Raw genomic sequence first — 17,882 nt, forward strand, 5'->3', positions numbered from 1 at the left:
AGGGTAGGAGGGGTGTCCATTAGCCTGTCTCAGGGATTTCCTATGCATGCTCCTGGATTGTCATTAAAAGAGCAAAGCAGCTGACGGAATGTGTTCAGAGTGCAAATACTGGTATATACCACTCAAAAGACCTATCTTTTTTTTCTTCTTGAGCTTATTTTATTATTGCGAAGTGCTATCAGACTATCTTATACTGCTCTGTACATAGGGCTGCTGGTGAGACAGTATAATAAGGGCAACAGTAACTGCAAGCCACTTTCTTGGAGGGCTGTGGCTTGCACGAAGACCAGGAAGCACCTTCTCTGTGATCACAGGGTGCATCCACTTCTCCATGCTGCTCACAAATAAGCTGCCACAGGGGTGAAAAAATAGAAGTGAGCATTTTACTGCAAAACATCAGCCTCAGAGATCTCTTGGGACACCCACATCCAACAGGCATCTTTTAGTTACCTGAAAGGCCTTGTTAGAGGTAATAAGGTCATATGCTCCAACTGGTTGAGTCATTGAGGCATGTCCCGTTGCCTTCCTTCAAGCCTAGCCAAGCCAGCAATTGCCTTGTCCTACCTGCACACACGACTGCGCAGAGTATCTTTGGACCACTTCTAACGACTAGTGGGTGGGAAAGGGTCCCGCCAAATGGGTTCATCTGTGCAGCCCTCAAAGTCCTGTTGCCTGACGTTTTAAAAACTGCCTGGGGGATTTTTATGTGCGATTCCCATTAATTAAAATTAACAAATACCAATGGGCATTTAAATCCCCTATGTGATTTTGAGAACTACAACAGCATTCTCTGCCAGAGAGAGAGGTCTATTCAGTACCGCTCTCTTGAGCTCAAATTTTCCCTTGGGTTTCCTTGCACATTCCTTACAAGACACTGAAGATTTCTCTGGAACAGTTCCTGCTCTTTTATAGTGCTGCAGTGACACAAAATAAATATGAAGTGAGCTGGTTATATTCCAGGAGCTATGAGATACCACGTGTCAGATCCAAAGTGAACTGACCTTTCCACTCCCAGGTGGACAGCTCTGAACTTTTGTGATGCTGATGAGAAGCGTGGAAGAAATAATGATTAGGGGAAAATCGTGCTTTATTAACGTAGGCAGAGCACAAAGAACTCATCATCTGAAGACCTGCCTCTAGGTGGTGGGACACGAGAAAGAAAACCAAGATGTGCGTCCGTGTTGTGCTCTCATTATAACATTAATGGGAACAGGACAGCAGAGCTAAGACAGCAGAAATGTGTGATGGGGAATTATGCTTTGCTGTAGAGGCTTTCTTGCGGTGACAGTGATAGCAACAGCAAACCAGGTTCCTACTGGCTCAAAGCTTCTTTATAATGCCATTTTACAGAAGTGGTATTATTTGCCAGAGGAAGGCGGGAAGTCCTGGTAACTGCAGTAACACCCAGTTGAGTTTGGTAGGTTTAGCATTGCTACAAGGTACCAAGGAGCTGTTAATGAATAGGGATATTTTTTGAGGCATCTGTTTTTGTCACAGTAACTGCGAAGCACAGACACTCCCCTTTGCAGGTTTGGGGGGAGGAGGGGAGCAAGAAGGGTTTTTCTTGTACAGCAAACATAGCTTCAGAAAGTGAGGAGGCTGGTGGGAGGGGAGGAAGGATGGGGGGAGAGCAAGCAAGCACATATTATATTCCAACTGTTTCCACAGTGACATTTCATAATCACAACTCTTGGGGGAAAATGCTTCGTTGCAAAAGCTGGAGGAGGGAGGATGGCTTTGTGGATGCAGCCGGAGAGGGATAGCTCTCCCAGCACCTGTGGCTCACCATCCGGAGGACTTGGAAGCAGGGGCCAGCTAAACTCATGAGGCTGTAGCGCAAGCCCTGGGCAAGGAATTGAAATGCATAGCAATCATCTTCTCCTTCCTTTTATTTCAAGGATGAACATTTATAAATAAATATGATATCATCACACTAGATAGGAAGTCTAAATGTCTTCTGTTTCTTGGCAGGAATGAGGAAAAGAGGGATGTATGTAGAAGAGAGCCTATAAGATATACATAGCAAAGCATAGTCAAATAGCTGAAGGCAGCCTGTAGTTAATGAATTAGGTCACCAGGTCTTTGCATTCCACATTGTTTCTCTCTTTACTCTCTCAGCCCTGTAGTTGTAGCATGAAAGCAAGCTCCAAGCAGGCAGAAACCTGCCTTTTCATCACTAGGGCTGGTTGCACAGTGTCTGGAAGAAACCAGTGCTTTGCTAGCAGTGAGTCTCACAAATCAATCGGTGGCATGTCATTCATTTTACAAAGCAGCACCGTGTTCACCTGAATCGCTTCCAAATGTCTGTGGTTCCCTGTGTTGTTTTAGGCAGTGTACCACTTGCCATCGTGCTGCTACAGATGGCAATAGCTCTTGGGGGCTTTCCTGCGAGACGTGGGCAGGGGAGGCAAGGGCTGTGACAAATACACAAGGCTTTCATGCTTGGGGACTTTCCTTTAGTTCCTGCAGCACAGAGAGCTGCCCTGTGGATTTCAGTCCCAGCCCTCCTGCAGCTTCTGGGAGTTTAGGCAAATTGCTTGCTCTGCCAATATCTAAGATTGGATAAATGCTCTTTCTAATATCACTGACCACTGGTAGCTGGATGATCAAAGCTTTCTGCGGGCAAGGTGGCATGATGATGTAGGTTGAATGGTGCTGCTTCTGCAGAGCTTAATAGGAGCATTAGGTTCCTTGAGTAACATGACTCAGTGTAGCTGCCCAGTAGTCCTAGACTGTATCTGAAGCAAGTATACTTAGATGTATATGTTTTCTAAAGCAATTACTGTATCTTTGTATTCCTGAAAAAATCTCATTCGCTCTTTTTTTTGTGACTGAAGCTGCACAGCTCTGTGCTTTGTCTGTAGGACTGCATGGAGCTCGTTAATGATCTGCTCTCATCCTATTCCCACTCGCTCTAATTGCAGGCATTGTTACACCAGGTTGCAAACTTTGTGGTGCACCGGGTGACGCAGTGTTTGTGTGCTGTTCTTTCTGTCTGGGTCTGTTGTTGGGAGTACAAAAGAAGTCTAGCTTTTTGTTTGTAATACAGCACTGATCTGTGCTTGTGATGTACAGAAAGTCTTGGGCAAAAATCTTGATGAGCACAGAAAGTTTCTAAATATGGGATACACCCAGAAACACATAGTGTAACAGGGCCTGTATCATCTTTCTTATCTCTCCCTTCCAGCCTGGAAAACAGGATGATTCTTTAAAGACGACATTTGTTTCAGATGATATCCTTAGCTCTCTGTCATTTCTGTGGTGTCTAAAGGACGAAGAGGAAAACTTATAGGTAACCTACAGACCCTCATCCACCCCCTAAGCTTTACAGCTCTTTGCCCAAATACAGCTGCCTAACAGTGATAGCTCAGCTGAAGACCTTGCTATTGAGTGTCTGTAAAATGCAGTTCCCTTGCCCCAGCCTGTTGCACAGGGGAGAGCAGCTGCTTCTGCTGAATGTTTCCCCTTCCCCCTCCAATTACACATCTGCAGAGCTGGCAGCAATGTCCTCTGGCACGTCACAGCGACCGGCCGCGCTATGGAGCCACTGAGGGCTTAGATGCTCCTCCAGAGTAGCAAGAAGCTGGGACATCTCACTGCTATGGACCTCTGCCACACGTTTGTAGAAAATTACTTTGTGGAACTTAAAAAACGTTTTTTGAGCTATAGAATAGGATCAAAGACACACCTGATGGAGTGCCTCTAGGCCAGGCAGTACTTTGATTACCTGGAGCTCCTCGTTCCCTGTTCATCTCTTCTTTCAGCTAAGTGGTGCTAGTCTTTTCATTCTCCTCCCTCCAGCTCTAGCGATTTTCTGTGTCCCATCCTGAAGCCTTTCTGTTTCTTCTCTGTGCTTTCTCCAAGAATGGATGGGTTTCAGATTTCCTACTTATTCAGAAACTCTGTAAATCTTGGTTTATTCCTCTTCTCAACTGAAACCAAAAGCATTTTGCTTTCACATCCATTAAGAATTTAAAGAAAACAACTTTTCATATAAAATTACGTAATGGTATTTCGTATCACAATGACTTTTTCTTCTGACAGTATTTTGAGGGAGTTCAGGTTATTTGTGCAGAGTCTGCATGTGGAAATAAAGAAAACTTCTTCCTGTAGACTTTTCACAGGTGTCTATCTCCAGTCAGTTATTAGCCCTTGTGAAATCCAACCCATTTAATGTACACAGACTGCTAGCGTGCGATCCACCACACCATGAGCGAGACCGAGACAGACAGGGTGGGATTTTGTGTGATTATGTGATTCGATCCAACATAGCGATTCCTATTTCTCTCCGAGATGAAGCATGGGTAGCAATTAAGGAATGAGGAGAAGTGACGTGAATATCTGTATTGATTGCAGAAACTAGTGACAGAAGACACTGATCATTCTGGTGATTTTTTAAGTTTGCTCTTTTGTGCATAGACTTCCCCCTTCCCAGCTGGTAGCGGGCAGCCTGCTACAGTAGGATGTGATGCAAGGACTGGAAACTGATGCTTTTTTTCTTGACTCAGTTACTCCAGTTCAAAGCTTTGATTCCTTTGACTATTAGAAAGGCCAAGATCAGCCACTCTAAAGCACAGCCCACATGTTTGTATATCTCGCGTGTTAGCAAAGCAGCCTGGGAAACGCTGAGCCAGATGGTAATGATGGGATCTTTGCAAGGCTGTTTGAATTGCGGCAATTGCTGCTGCTGCTTTTTGGTTTTTTTCTTCCTAAATCAGCATCCTTTTATCTTCCTCATTTCACGTTTGTTTTCTGCACGTCTTGGGTTTGATGTCAGGGATTAGAAATGAGGGTTGATTCATATATCAATATTAAACTGCATAATCACCTCAATCATTATTTGAGTTCATCCGGAGCATTCACAATGTTTCGGGAACTTTGAGTGAAAGAAAACTTTGTCGCATATAAGAACATTTGACTGAACTATTGATAACCAGAATTTCTGATTTAGGTTGCATCCCCTGTGTCTGGCTTTTCACAGTAAATAATCCTCTTAGCATATATTTTCAACAATTTTATTAATACTTGTAATTTATTTGTTTTTCCATTCAACGAGAAAATAACACGACAGCACAATCTGTGGCAATAATCTGGGGGGGTATTATATTCTCAAACAACAGTAGACCTACTGTAACTTTAATGTATTACCAGTAATTTCTGCTTCCTCTGGCGAGGCTTAGAGAAACATAAGGTGCTTTAATAACAAACAGGGATCCACCCACAACTCTGATTTATGTTTATGACTCAGCAAAGAACGTAAACTGAGACTAGGGCACAGAGTGTTTCTATAAGTAGTTATAAATCAACCATTCACCAGGAAAAAAAAATGACTACTAGCAGCCTTCCCGGTATGAGGAAGAGAGTGGTTTTGGGGTTACAGATGGCAAAGTCTTCTTTCAGGGAGCCAGTAAAGGGGTTAGTCAGGATTCATCACAGACAGTTTTGTAGTGTTTCCATGAGTGCTCACGTAGACATCGACCCAGCGCAGGGGTGTATGCATCATTGTCTATCCAAACTGTCCCTAGTTGAGCATGTCAAGCCCATTAGGTGGAAGCAAACCTGTCATCAACAGGCCAGCTGGATGGTGGGACAAAAAACTGTGGATAATAAAGCTGCAGATCTGAATTTGTAGTGTTTGATGCTTGTTTTCAACTTGGACTGAGTGCACAGGCTACATCCTTACCTGACTCTAGGAAAGCCCCATGCCCATTTGTGCCGAAGGCTCCCCATCCAGCCACGCTGGGCGGCAGCGAAGCTCAGATCATGGGAGCCCACAGTCCTCACCAGACTGATCGTACCCTGCGGGCACTCTGAGCCAAAGCACGGCATCCATTTGCCAGCTGCTGCTCATGAATTTCCAGCTGAAGGGTGAGCAATGTTTTCAGTGCTGTTCTGATTGACGGGTTTATCTTCCAGTCCATTTACTTACTTAATTATCCCACAGTGAGCAAGAAGTCATTTCTTATAAATATGGTAATAAACCGATCAGGATGACAACAGAAGCACGTTTTTGTACAGTTTGTGGAAAAAGCCGACATTCCCCAGTTTCAGTTCACATCAAGCTTCCCCCATCAGCAGTCAGTAAATTAAGACACAATATCTGGTGACCTTAAAACATCAGCCCTCAGATGTTTGGCATCAGTCAGGACCTGCTTGGAGCTATCCTCAGCTCGGGTGTTGCCCCTGTCCCACATCTTCACATTTTAGCCGCTCTGGAAAGGTATGAAGCTCATGTTTCCTTTAACTTCTCTGAGTTGCTTCTGGGATGTCAAAGCTTTTCATTTGACAACTCCAGCTGCCATGTAAAGAAGAGAGGGGCCATAGACACCTCAGGCCTGATTCATTGATGGGGGAGAGTTTTTCTGCCTGATACCAAACATTGCTGAGGCTATTTTTGTAAAGGAGATTCTACCAAAAATGATTTGGCAACTACAGTTTGTAGATGTTATTTTTCAGTCATGTGAGTAATACCTTACAGTTTTAAAAGATTGAAGCATCAGATGTAAAATAAACTATGTAGGCACGCATGGAAATGACCATAAAGAGCCTGAAGTCCCTCTGTTTCTACTTTAGTAGGAATTTTCTGAGTAAGGATGAATGGAGGGCTTGGCTGCAGGTCCAAAATCCCTGTGCAGGCTGAAACCTGCTTCAGAAAACACGATGGGAGTGCAACAGCCTGTAGAGCCGCTCCTGCCCCTCTGCAGCAGCTCCACATGCCAGCAAACACCCTTGAGATGTGCCTGGGTGATCCTGCGAGAGAGTGTGTGCGCGTACAGCACACGTACGCTTTCCTAACCATGTCTATCAGTGTCATTTTTGTGTGGGTGGCACCAGTGACTGTGCATATGTTTGCTGGGTGTAGGTGTGCCGAGGGCTATCTGCACACACACTTCTCGGTACATCGGTGCTGTGAATGGAGGGAGCTGTCTCACCCCTTTTCCTTTTTGATTGCTTCCCAATTTTCCCCATTTTGAATTTCTGGAGTCTGTTCTCACAGCACCTGCGCTACGATCATTCCTTGAGAGGTGCATTATTCAAAATAACAAAATTGAGGTGAACAAGGCAGGGAGAGAAATGCATGTGACTCCATTAGCATTCATTTATGCCAAGGCTCTGTGAAACCCATATGAAAGTCTGTGTTGTTTGGAGTTTATTTAAATTAATCACTATAATTACATTTTGCTCTTTATTAAAAGCCTCCTATAGAGATTGTCCAGCTAGAAAATAAAAGGAATTTCAGAAATAGTAGTATTTCAATAGCCTCTTTAAAGATATTCAGGAGCATCATGTAAAACACAGTGGGCACTGGGGGAAATAATTCTGCTGGGAGGTCGGATGGATGCCGAGTTCTGTTGATTTCCTCATTTTTCAAGGCTGGAGGCTTCTGCATGTGAATGAGTCCTTTGTTTTTCCAAGGCTTCTAGTACAGAAATATATCTGCTGCAACAACCGCTTATTTCCTATCCTGGAAACAAAAGCTCTGATAGTGAAGGCAGACCATTCTACTTATGTGGACAACTTCATGTCATGCAAAGCAGAGCAAAGAGGAAGGCGGCAGACAGCCTCCTCAGAGACAAAATTCTCTGGTGTGCAAAACCTTGGAGCAGAAACAGGTGAGAACAAAGGTTTTCACCCAGTACAGCAAGGTCAGCTCCATGCAGAGCACAACGGGAACAGTAGTTCTGATGAATTCATTTTCTTATTCTCATCTCCGGCAAAGATCTTAAGTGAACCAGCTACACTCTTAAAATTCCTTTATAGCATTTCGTAACTTATATTGGACAGCCTTTTTTTTTTTTTTTTTTTTTTTTTTAGACTTGTATTTACCTAATTCTTTACACTCAATTGCATGGATTAATCCCACAAGACCTTGCTGGATGTTTTCTGTTTAACCATCAGATGCCTGCCTGTCTCACCTACGTCTTAAGAACCCTATGAGACAAAATACAGGTCTTCAAAACTCTACTCCCTGATATTTTTAGTTGCCCCTGATTAAGATGGCACTGTGCAATATACTTATATGCTGTATTGAATTATTTTCTTTGTTTTCTGAAATCTGAAAGGAGGAATAAGCTCCTTCAATTGTTTTTAGGAATCTAGACAATTCAGTTGGGCTCTTCTCTCAGAAGACTTGTGGATTGATCTGTCTTTCTCTTGTGACCACTCTCGTGACATCGAAGAGTTTTATCAGTTTCCCAAAACTTGGTTTGGTGTTTAGCCACAAGTTCAGAAGCTGTATTGTTTTGATGTTGATTTAAAGAATCTTCAGAGCAGCTAGAGTTAATTCCTAACATCTTTGTGCTAACAAACTCTGAATAAAATGCTGTTATCTATAGGGAAAAAAGAAATGAATACCTTCTTAAAATAATGATCTTATTACTACTTATCTTGTTACACTGTGGTGAGGTTCTCCTTGTTATACCACCTGCACTTTGAGAGGTTTATAGACAAAAGCAGCATTATTAATTAATGTGACTGTGCAAGCTTTCTGTGAGCTATTACAATATTTTATTGTTATGGCTACTATTATTATTATCAGATAGGCTGTTTGGGAGTTTGAAAATGTGCTAGCATCTTTCTGTTGCGCTGGTTATCCTTCAGTGCCTTTCTTCAGATTATAAACGCAGCTGTTTCTATTAAATTCTGGATGGAAAGCAAGAGCCCATAAAACCTATCAGCAAGTTATTTTAGCCTCAAATCAGTATTGCTTAAATTATACAAGGAGTGAGATGGAAGTCTGATGAAGGTGCTACCTATCAACAGCAGATGTAAATTTGTTGTGTTTCAGTATGACTCTGGGATGCCAATCACCTAGGCAGTGAGACAGGGTAAGAGCATCCTTTGGCCACCTGTAACTGACTCCTAAATGCCCGAACAATTGCTCTAATGAACCTGCAGTCTCTGGCACTGAGAGTCATTGCCCTGATCAAGGGTGGCTTGGGGAAAAAAGGAATCCATCCTAGAAGGATGTTTTATTGCTTGCCACAAGGAAGATACAAGTCTTCTGGGCTCTGTTTTTTTGCAGTGTAACTGTACATACTGTCCTTGTAAGAGGCCACAAAGTTGCAGGCATCAGTGCAACTCCTTGCTGATGCAAGGTATTAGAGTAAGGTGCTGAGACCCTATACCTACTCTGGTATTTATGTGGGTGTTTAAGCATTTCGTCATCCCAGAAGTCACAGTGAAATCCATAAAACTGTCTAGGAAGAGGTTAAAGATTCCAAACTCTTATTCGCAGAGATGAAGTGAAGGCCTGCGCAAGGATCATGGTCCATTCTCATTTATGCAGAGCCTGTGCCCATTAGCCACGAGAGATGATTTTCCAGTCATTGTCGTGTTTGGCTGTGGAGATAGTGCATGACCGCATATGATGCTGCTCTACCCAAGGACTCTGTTGCAGCTGGCAGGAAGGGCTGTACGGGGAAACAAACCTGTAGTAAATCTCTTTCAGAGGAAGTAGAGGCCCTGCCAATAAAAAGATGCTACTACCTCTGTTTTCAAGACTAGTCTGCTCATAAAAGGCTTGAGGATATGAAGAGTAGTGTTGTCCCTGTACCATAAAGTTATGTCACACCTGGGCCCTGTGGCCAACAGGGAATGTCTCCGTGCTACTGCAGATTTTGTAGGTTTTGGTCACATCCCATTTTGGTTATGCCAGTCTGCAGAGTTCTCGTCTGTCCAACTGTTCCTTATGTGGGAGCAATTCCCGACCTTTGAACATTGGTCACCACTCTGACACTCTTCCAATTTAACCACATGCTTTTGGAGATGGGGAGTGGGGACCAGGGCAAGGCACCCTACACCAAAGCAGGACATGGGGCATCTGAGTCCTATTTCTAACTCTGCCCCAAACATCCTTTTTTCTTTCTGTTTCCTCTCTGCTATTTACCCCTTGTGTGTATTCAGGCTGCAGATGGTAAGGGCAGAATCTCTGTGCTCAGACTTGGGTATTCAGGCACAAGAGACCCCAAGTTTGGTTTGGGACTTTGTGTTTCAGAAGGAGAATGGGTGAATTTTCTCTCCTTTCTGAGATGGCTATGGCTTTGTGTTCACAGCAGTTCTTCCTCAAATATTTCTAAATCCCAAGTTGTGCCTAGGAGCTGTTTTTTATCGTTGTTACTTTTATTGATTTTTTTTTTTTTCCCCTTTTGTTTTTGAGCAAAGCTGCTTATGGTCAAATAAGTTCCAACCTCATTAGAACTGCCACAGGACAGCTCCTATAATGATCCAAGCTAAAATAGCCCCCTAATTTCAGAAGCCTGCCCTATCTGATGGTGCTGGTGAGCACAGATTCCTCCACATCAAGCACGGGGTGAAATGCCTCATAGGTTAACGGTGGGCAGGAAAAATCAACGAGAAAGGTGATGGTGGGGGGTTCATTTTTTCCTCCGTCGGGATCTCTGTTGTCTGTTGCTCTGAAATCCTTCCTTCCAAGGCACGTTTGCAGGATACGACCCTCTTTGTTATCCTAATGAGCCGGGCTGTAGAGGCTGATCTGTTCAACTCCTGGAGCCAGGGGTGAGAGCCCAGGTTGGGAAGCGATGGATCAGAGGCAGAGCAGTTTAAGCCCTTTCTCTAGAGGAGTTTGCCACCTACTGATTTGCAGGTTCCTCCTGGCTCCTGCCAAGAGAAGTTGAGGGGGAAAGCCAGGAATTTAGGGGTAGGTGGGAATTACCCTTAGGGACTCCAGCCAGGACCCCCGGGGGGAATAAGCCGGGGCGAGGGGGGGATGCGGTACCCAGCTGTTGAGCTCCAACTGGGAGAAGGCGAATGAGCTGGGTGGAAGCGCCCGGTTTGTGCATGTGCGTGTGTGTGTTGTGTGTGGCGGGGGAGGGATGTGGATGAGGAGCGGGCTCTCTTTCTTTCTCACGGGGCTCAGTTAATCCTGCTGCCAGGCGGTGTTAAGCAGCAGTCTCAGCGCTGGATTCCGAGCGAGGGAGACGCGCAACCCTGAAGGCGCAGCGGAGGGGAGGCGAGAGAGGCAGCTAAAGAGAGCAGAGCGGGGGAAAAATCAAATCTATGCTTGGAACTGGGCTTCTTTTTCGCCAATGCAAAAGGGAATATGCAGCACATTTTTGCCTTCTTCTGCACCAGTTTCCTAGGGGCGGTGTTAGGGGCCAATTTCCCCAACAATATCCAGATAGGTGAGTGCAGAGCTCGGGGCCGTTTGGGAACGACGTTTCCCGGCAAGTGGTTGGAGAGGGGGCGGTGGGGGAAAACTGACCCGTTCATTTGCTTGCAAAGGCAAAATGCGTGTGTGTGTGTGAGGGAGGGCGAGGGGGTGAACCGCGAGGGATGGATTTGTGTGTTGGTACCAGCTTTGCAAGAGCAGAGATGTATCAATTTGGCTTTGGGGGAGGGGAAGATTGGGAATAAATGCCTGCACACACACACCAACACAGAGGGAGAAAAGTGCCTCTGAAATGGAGGAAGCACGAAAAAAACATCTGTTTCTTGCTCTGAGAAATGCCTGGGCTGCCATTGTGCGTTGCTGTATTTGCAAAATCAGCGGTTGCATTATATATTTTTGTGAGGATGCTGTCATCTGTAGGTAACTGGGACGAGAGGTAACAAACAGGCGCTCTCTGTTGTTGTTGCTAAAGAATAAGGGCAGAGCTATTGGAGGAAGATTTTGCATTGAAGTCTCTTTTCATTTCTTGCTACTTGCTTCCCCTGCGCACCAGCAGTGCCTGTTTGATTCCTTTCTCCCTTCCTGTAACTTCTCAGTGCTCCTCTCCCTCCCTCCCCAGGTTTCTTATTACCCCCCTCCCATTGATCTTTATCGATGATGGTTTGTAACCTAGCCCCAAATTCTCTTCCCTTGCATGCCGGTTTTCTTTCCCGCCTCCCTTCTCTTTACAATGCCAATCAATTGCTAATCCACCAAGTTCAGGCAACTCCTGCCTGAGTCCAGCTGCACAATCGGTGCTTTTATTGCTGTTGATGTTGCATCCCTGTCTCCCTCCTTTCCTTCCTCCCCTTTACCCCAAATTTGTGCAACATCCCAGATTTTTTCCCTTTCAACAAACACATATAATAGCTGAACTCGGCTACTAGCATCTTATTCCTCTGACGCCCATGATTAGGCTGGGGAGTGGGAAGAAGGGGGGAGGGGGGGATATTCATGCACAAATAGCCCTTTCCACACAACGAGGAGATGCCCTCTTTACTAAAGATATGCAAAGTGCCGTTGAGAGCAGGTCCTTGCACATTTGTTTCTTCCCCAAGCCATCTGCCCTGGAGGGTGGGCACTGATATTTTCTGCTTCTTTATTTTAATTCTACCTTGTTGCTAAGTGCTTTGTTTCCCTACTTGTAAAATGCCAATAACAGTGCTCCCTTTAAATGTATATAGATTACAAGACAGTCTGAATTTAATAGCATCTTTCTGGAGGCTGTGAAGGGATCTGCCGCAAGACAAGTTTCCTGCTGGGGGAGCAGCAGGAAACTTTTCCTAGGGCTGGGTTATCGCAGCACTTTGTTCCAGGTCCATGAGGAGAGAAAGGCTCTGAGCCTGGGTCCAGCCTGGTCCCAGTTCCTATCCTGTTTATATTATCCTGTGGTTCTGGGCTTGTCTCTGCTTCTGCTCAGATCGATCCCTTTGAGGGTCAAGCTTTTGACTTCTTGTGCTCTTTGAGTTTGGCCACTGTCACCTGTTAAATTTAGGGGGTTTCCATGCAGCAAACTTACAGTAGCAGCAGTTGTTTGGCCATGGGTCCCACGTCACTCTGGCTCTCGCAGCCCTGTCCCCATCCACCCAGCGCTGCGCCTGTGAGGCCAGGCTCAGCCAGCCTGCCCCGTACCCCGGAGTCATATAGTGTGGGGGAGCCCCTGCACCCCTTCTGGAGCAACTCCCTCCTCTTAGTCAGCAGGGTTTAAACTGAACCTAATTACTAGTGAAGGGAGGAGGGAAGGACAACTCTCATTCCTCCTTTATAAGGGTAACACTGACAGCGCTTCCATTTCTCTTCCTTAAAGTTATGGGGTGTGAGGATGTCAAGCCAAACCCTGTGGTTCATCCCGACCTCGCAGGCTGCCGGGCCCAGGGATGCATCAGGGCTCCTATATGTGATCCAGGCGTTACATAATGCGTGGTCTGGAAAGTTTTTCTGCTCCCAGCCTGTCCGCAGCGGGCACGAAACCCCCTGGGTCTTGCGTGCTGGAGGGTTTCCGAGTGTAGAGGCACTCCCTGGGCTGGGGAGCTGTAGCTTCTGCTCGCAGCAATATTTTGGACCGAAGAGGTTGCTAATACGGGTGTGCTTAAGACCTTTCTTCTTGTTGTTCTGTTTTTCTCCCTAGGGGGGTTATTTCCTAATCAACAGTCCCAGGAACATGCGGCTTTTAGGTTTGCGTTGTCTCAGCTTACGGAACCCCCTAAGCTCCTTCCCCAGATCGACATTGTGAACATTAGCGACAGCTTTGAAATGACATACACCTGTAAGTAGCAGCATTTGCCGTGCTTTCTCTTACCTTTTTTTTTTTTTTTATTCCTGACTGGGGGTTTTTTGTGTCTGAAATATGGGACATCTTGCTCCAAATGTGCAACTCGCCTTTAGGGTCCCTGCAAGAAATCCCAAACACACGGGCAAGGGATTTCTGAATCATTTTGGTTTGTCCGAAGACATAGGGATGAGGCAGTGCTGCAGTTATTCAGCATGTCTTGCATTTTCTCTTACATTGCTTCCAAAGCGGTATAAAACCCCCAACAATTCATTCCCCTTTGTTTCTCTAACCTCTGCCAGACTCATTATGTTGAGGTTTCATTCCTATATTTGCTATAGCCGTGATGTACAACAAAGACACCCCTTTCCACCCATGGGGTGCACAGAAGTCTCTGTTCAGTGTGAACAACTTCTTCAGCCCCAGTTTAGCCATCTGTCCTTGTAATTTAAGAAAGACCTAGCAGAAAACAGCAGCTTGGTGCTAGTGGAGTCCAGATCCGCAATAAGGGGCATGCCTAATAATGAGAGAGAGGTAAGAGAGTTCTAATTTCAAGAACCAGCAAAATCATTGGCTCTAACAACAAGTGTTAAAGACTGAATTTGTACTGCAGAGTCCATCCTAGGGTGTATCAGCACCCTGCTAAAGCACATTAGCTGTGCTGTTCTTGTAAGATATAGTTGGGAAAAGAAAAAACTGACTTGCCAGGTAATGCCAAGATTAGCAGCAACAAATATGACCAGGAGGGAACCAGAGGAAAATAAAAAACCATAACACAGCCCTGTGGTTGCATTAGGGGCTGTTGCAGCATTTGCTTCCCTTGGAGCGAGCAGTGTGGTGCTGTGCTCAAGGGGCTCGCACCGCCGGGATGCGATGCACAAAGAATTTCTCGGTTCATCCTCGTGTCAGACACTGCTTTCAGTCTCTGAGCCTGTGTGTGTGTGTGTGAGGACTGTCAGGAGGGACTGGAGGAACGCTTCCCTTTGCAGAGCCTGTTGGATTGTTGTTGGCTCATGTCCGTAGTATCCCTTTGATTCACTGAAATATCCTCTCTGCAGTTTAGTCATGTGGAGAGTGGGGTAGAGGTGGACACAAGCTGTTCTCTCTGCTAAGAAATACAAAGAAGGGAAAAATGCTTTCCTGCAAAAAGAACCCAGGAATGTACAGGAGGAGAATTAATAAGGCTCTTTGAAGAAAAAAAAAAAAAAGTTGTGATTTTTTTTCTGTTGGAGGGTTTGCAAATATGAGATTGCAGGAATTTCCTGGCCAGTATGATATAGGAGAGAGAAGTAATAATTTGGCCACACTTTCACTGGAGTGTCTAATGACACATCTAAAGATTTTCTGCCTTTATTAATATCCCTCTGTTTGCCAACTACATGGTTTCCATCAAGGAAGAGCAACTATTTCAGCTCAATCCAATGGCACTTCCTTGGCAGGAAATCTAGGCAAATAGAAGAAGACAGACAGACCTTGTATCTATCACGGGAAAGCGTCACCCACCTGGGGTAGAGTTGCTGACTGTGGCTGGGGATGAGCTATTTCAGTGCTGATAGCAGGAAGAAAGCAGAAACTGCAAGAATATCACTAGAATAAATTCTCCATCTGCACATAGTTTTCCCTCCCTCTCTACGCCTGCCACTAATGATTTTGTTTACAGCATTAATGCTGATAGCAAGACCATGATACTAGTTATGCTTCAGAAATCTGTCATTAGTACCACGTAGGCGGGGGTGGTCTCACAAAAGCTGAATGGAAGCAAGACAGCCTCCCAAAGGATGTTATATTTGAGCTCTATGTAGGGCACATTGTCCTAGATCAGACCAGCAGAGCACTCCGCACTGTCCAACTTCACTTGTCCTCATTTTTCTTTTCTTATAATTAAAAACTTCCTAAGTTCTTCCAGACTATGGAAGGCAGCATTTGTTTTGTAAGCATAAAAGAAGGTGTTATTCCATGTGCCCTGGAGAAAAAAAAAACCCAACCCAAAAAACCCCAGACTGTTGGGAGACCTGGTTTTAGTACTCTAGGGCTGGAGTGAAACTTTTGCTAGGAATTAGCTCCTTCCTCATCTTCCAGCAAATTCCCTTCCCGGTTGCCAAGACTAGATATCAGCAGAAAGATCTGTTTATTTACAGAGAATAAAAACCCTGCCCACGCAGTGGTCCTTATCTTCTGAGAAAAGACTGGCCATGCTACCAGTTAAAAGTACCAGGTTTTGTTCCCATGGAGATAGAGAACACAGTGTTTCCTTGTCATTGGTATTACCTGTTTCTCTGAGGGTTAAGTCAAGGGTGTTTGGATCCTGTAAACGTGGTGCTGGGTCCAGGTTCTCCAGCACCCAGAGGGTCTCCACCTATCAGGGTCTCCAGCAGGACATCTGAGGAAGACTAGTAGGTCCCAGCCCCATGGCAAGTCCTCTTGCTAGGATCCAGCCTCGTGTGCTAAATGTAGTCCTTATGGCAAGTGCCTGAAGCAGCACCATTCAAAATACAGAATATATATTAAGAATCAGTGGTGACAGCAGAAGCAAAAAAACCTTGTTGGGCAGCTTGTGGGGCGATGCTGAAGTGGCAGGATGAACTGCAGCAAAATGACAGCACGCTGTCTAAGGAGATCGTATGCAAAATATATCTCAGCATCAACTGTGACACTCTATCTCTGCCTGACACATATCTGTTTACCAGTTAGGATGAGCAAGCTTTGGTGTGACAGTGGGTGAATTTACAGTATGAGATGCACCCATTTGTGCACAGGTGACAGTGATAGGGAGCCGTTAATGATGTGCTAGTGATGATCGTAAATTGGTAACAATAATATCCATGAAAGTGATAAATCTGTAAAATATCAGGAGGCTGCTGTTGTTGCTGGGCTGTCGCTGTGACAGCCCAGCAATAACTTTCGTATTTCTGATGCTTCCAGTTGTGGACTTTTTATCTTTACACAGTGATTGTGAATACCTCTCTGTGGGGCAGTGTCCACCTACGGGTCCTGTGGTTCCTATGCATAAAACATCAGTAGCTTATGATTTTAAGCAAACCGTAATCATTAAGAAAGCAAAAATAGGTAGTAGATACCATGTGCGGTAACCTCGTATTTCATGTGTGTGGTTGATGCTAATGTTGTTGCATCACTGAAACATGGGCACATTTCAATAACTGAAATATCTTCCTGAATTCACTCCATCCCACAGAATAGATGGTAATGAACAGGCTCTGGGTTTGCAGCTGGGTGCATGGTGTGGCTTACCAGTATGAAAATACACACCTGCCTCTTTGAGGGTTCTTAACTAAAACTTAGGAGACTTTATATTTTTGTGCTGTTTGTTTGAAGCCCAAGGCAATTTTTTAGGGGGAAGGTGAATTTAGAGTCCTTCCTTCAGCAGAAGTATATAGCAGTGCCAGGTGACTATAAAGGGTAAAATGATGGTGTGGTGTAGCTGAAAGGTTTGCCTAGTGACATTGCAGAGCAAAACCCTTCCAGTCAGCTTTAAAGACGTGTTCACAGGTTCTGTCTTCAGCCATGTTTGGAAAAGAGCTTTACAGCCTCAACACGGTTGCTAACAAACTCTGCCTTGATGGGTTTTGCTGTGGCTGACTGCACTCAGGGCGGACCTAACATGGCAGGGCATGCTGCAGGTCAGAGCTGAGAGGTGCAGGAAGAGGGGTGCTCTGTGCCAGATGCAAGGGCACAGGAGGGCTGAAGCTTTGGAGAGAGCTTTAAATTCCTATGCCTGGGAGGTCCGCAGTGGGCACGAGCACCATGTTCTTTTGGCAGCAAAGGGATGAGAGGCTGCTTGCTTGAGACAACCAGTGCTGGGAATAGTTTTCTCTTATTCTTTGTCTCAGCCTCCATTCGTGCACACATAATGCGCATCGCCACCCTGTGCGTAGCCCAGCTCCTCGGGGGATATGAGTTGCTTCAGCCGCAGCTCCTTAGCTGTATTTAATTTGTGGTGCAGAGACTCCTGCTTTCGGCCTCTGGCCGGAATCCCCAGGTGAGCCCAGCAGCATCAGGCAGGCGGTGGTGGTTGCTCTCGCTGCCTGGGGAAGACGATGGCTCAGCAACAGATTCCCCTGGCAGTGACCTGGGGGACATGCCCTGTTGAGTGGTGTTCGCAGAAGGTGAGTCACTAGCTTGGTAAATCTCAGGCCACTTTGCAGGGATGACCAGCGACTAAAAAAACCTCTGTTCAGCACTGAGCCCTATAGCTTAGCTGGGGCAGCGATCAGCTTGTGTGTGTGCTTAGGTGCTGGGCTACTGAGAAGGGACATTCAGGACCTGCACACCTGAACACGGAGGTCTGCACATGACAGCTGCAAAAAAACTTGTAAAAAGGCTGAAAAACAATGAATTATTTATCCCTCTCCTTCCATGTATGCACAGCTACAGTTACTGTGGGGTCCTCATGCTGAGTACGGGCTGTGGGTGCTGCTAGAGTAT

At 45.4% G+C, this 17,882-nt stretch overlaps 1 protein-coding gene across 4 annotated transcripts in view; it reads left to right on the forward strand.

Annotated features, from left to right (window-relative positions):
* Window positions 1–11,062: 11,062 nt before the first annotated feature.
* GRIA1 (glutamate ionotropic receptor AMPA type subunit 1) overlaps window positions 11,063–17,882 on the forward strand; it is a 131,333-nt gene continuing 124,513 nt past the window's right edge. For all 4 annotated transcript variants that reach the window (XM_072872127.1, XM_072872128.1, XM_072872129.1 and 1 more), the window contains exons 1-2: window positions 11,063–11,144; window positions 13,299–13,436. In XM_072872127.1, the coding sequence (XP_072728228.1) occupies window positions 11,063–11,144; window positions 13,299–13,436 (220 nt within the window). The remainder of the gene's footprint in view (window positions 11,145–13,298; window positions 13,437–17,882) is intronic.

Source organism: Ciconia boyciana, chromosome 9 (genome assembly GCF_034638445.1).
Source record: "Ciconia boyciana chromosome 9, ASM3463844v1, whole genome shotgun sequence".
Classification (NCBI taxonomy): domain Eukaryota; kingdom Metazoa; phylum Chordata; class Aves; order Ciconiiformes; family Ciconiidae; genus Ciconia; species Ciconia boyciana.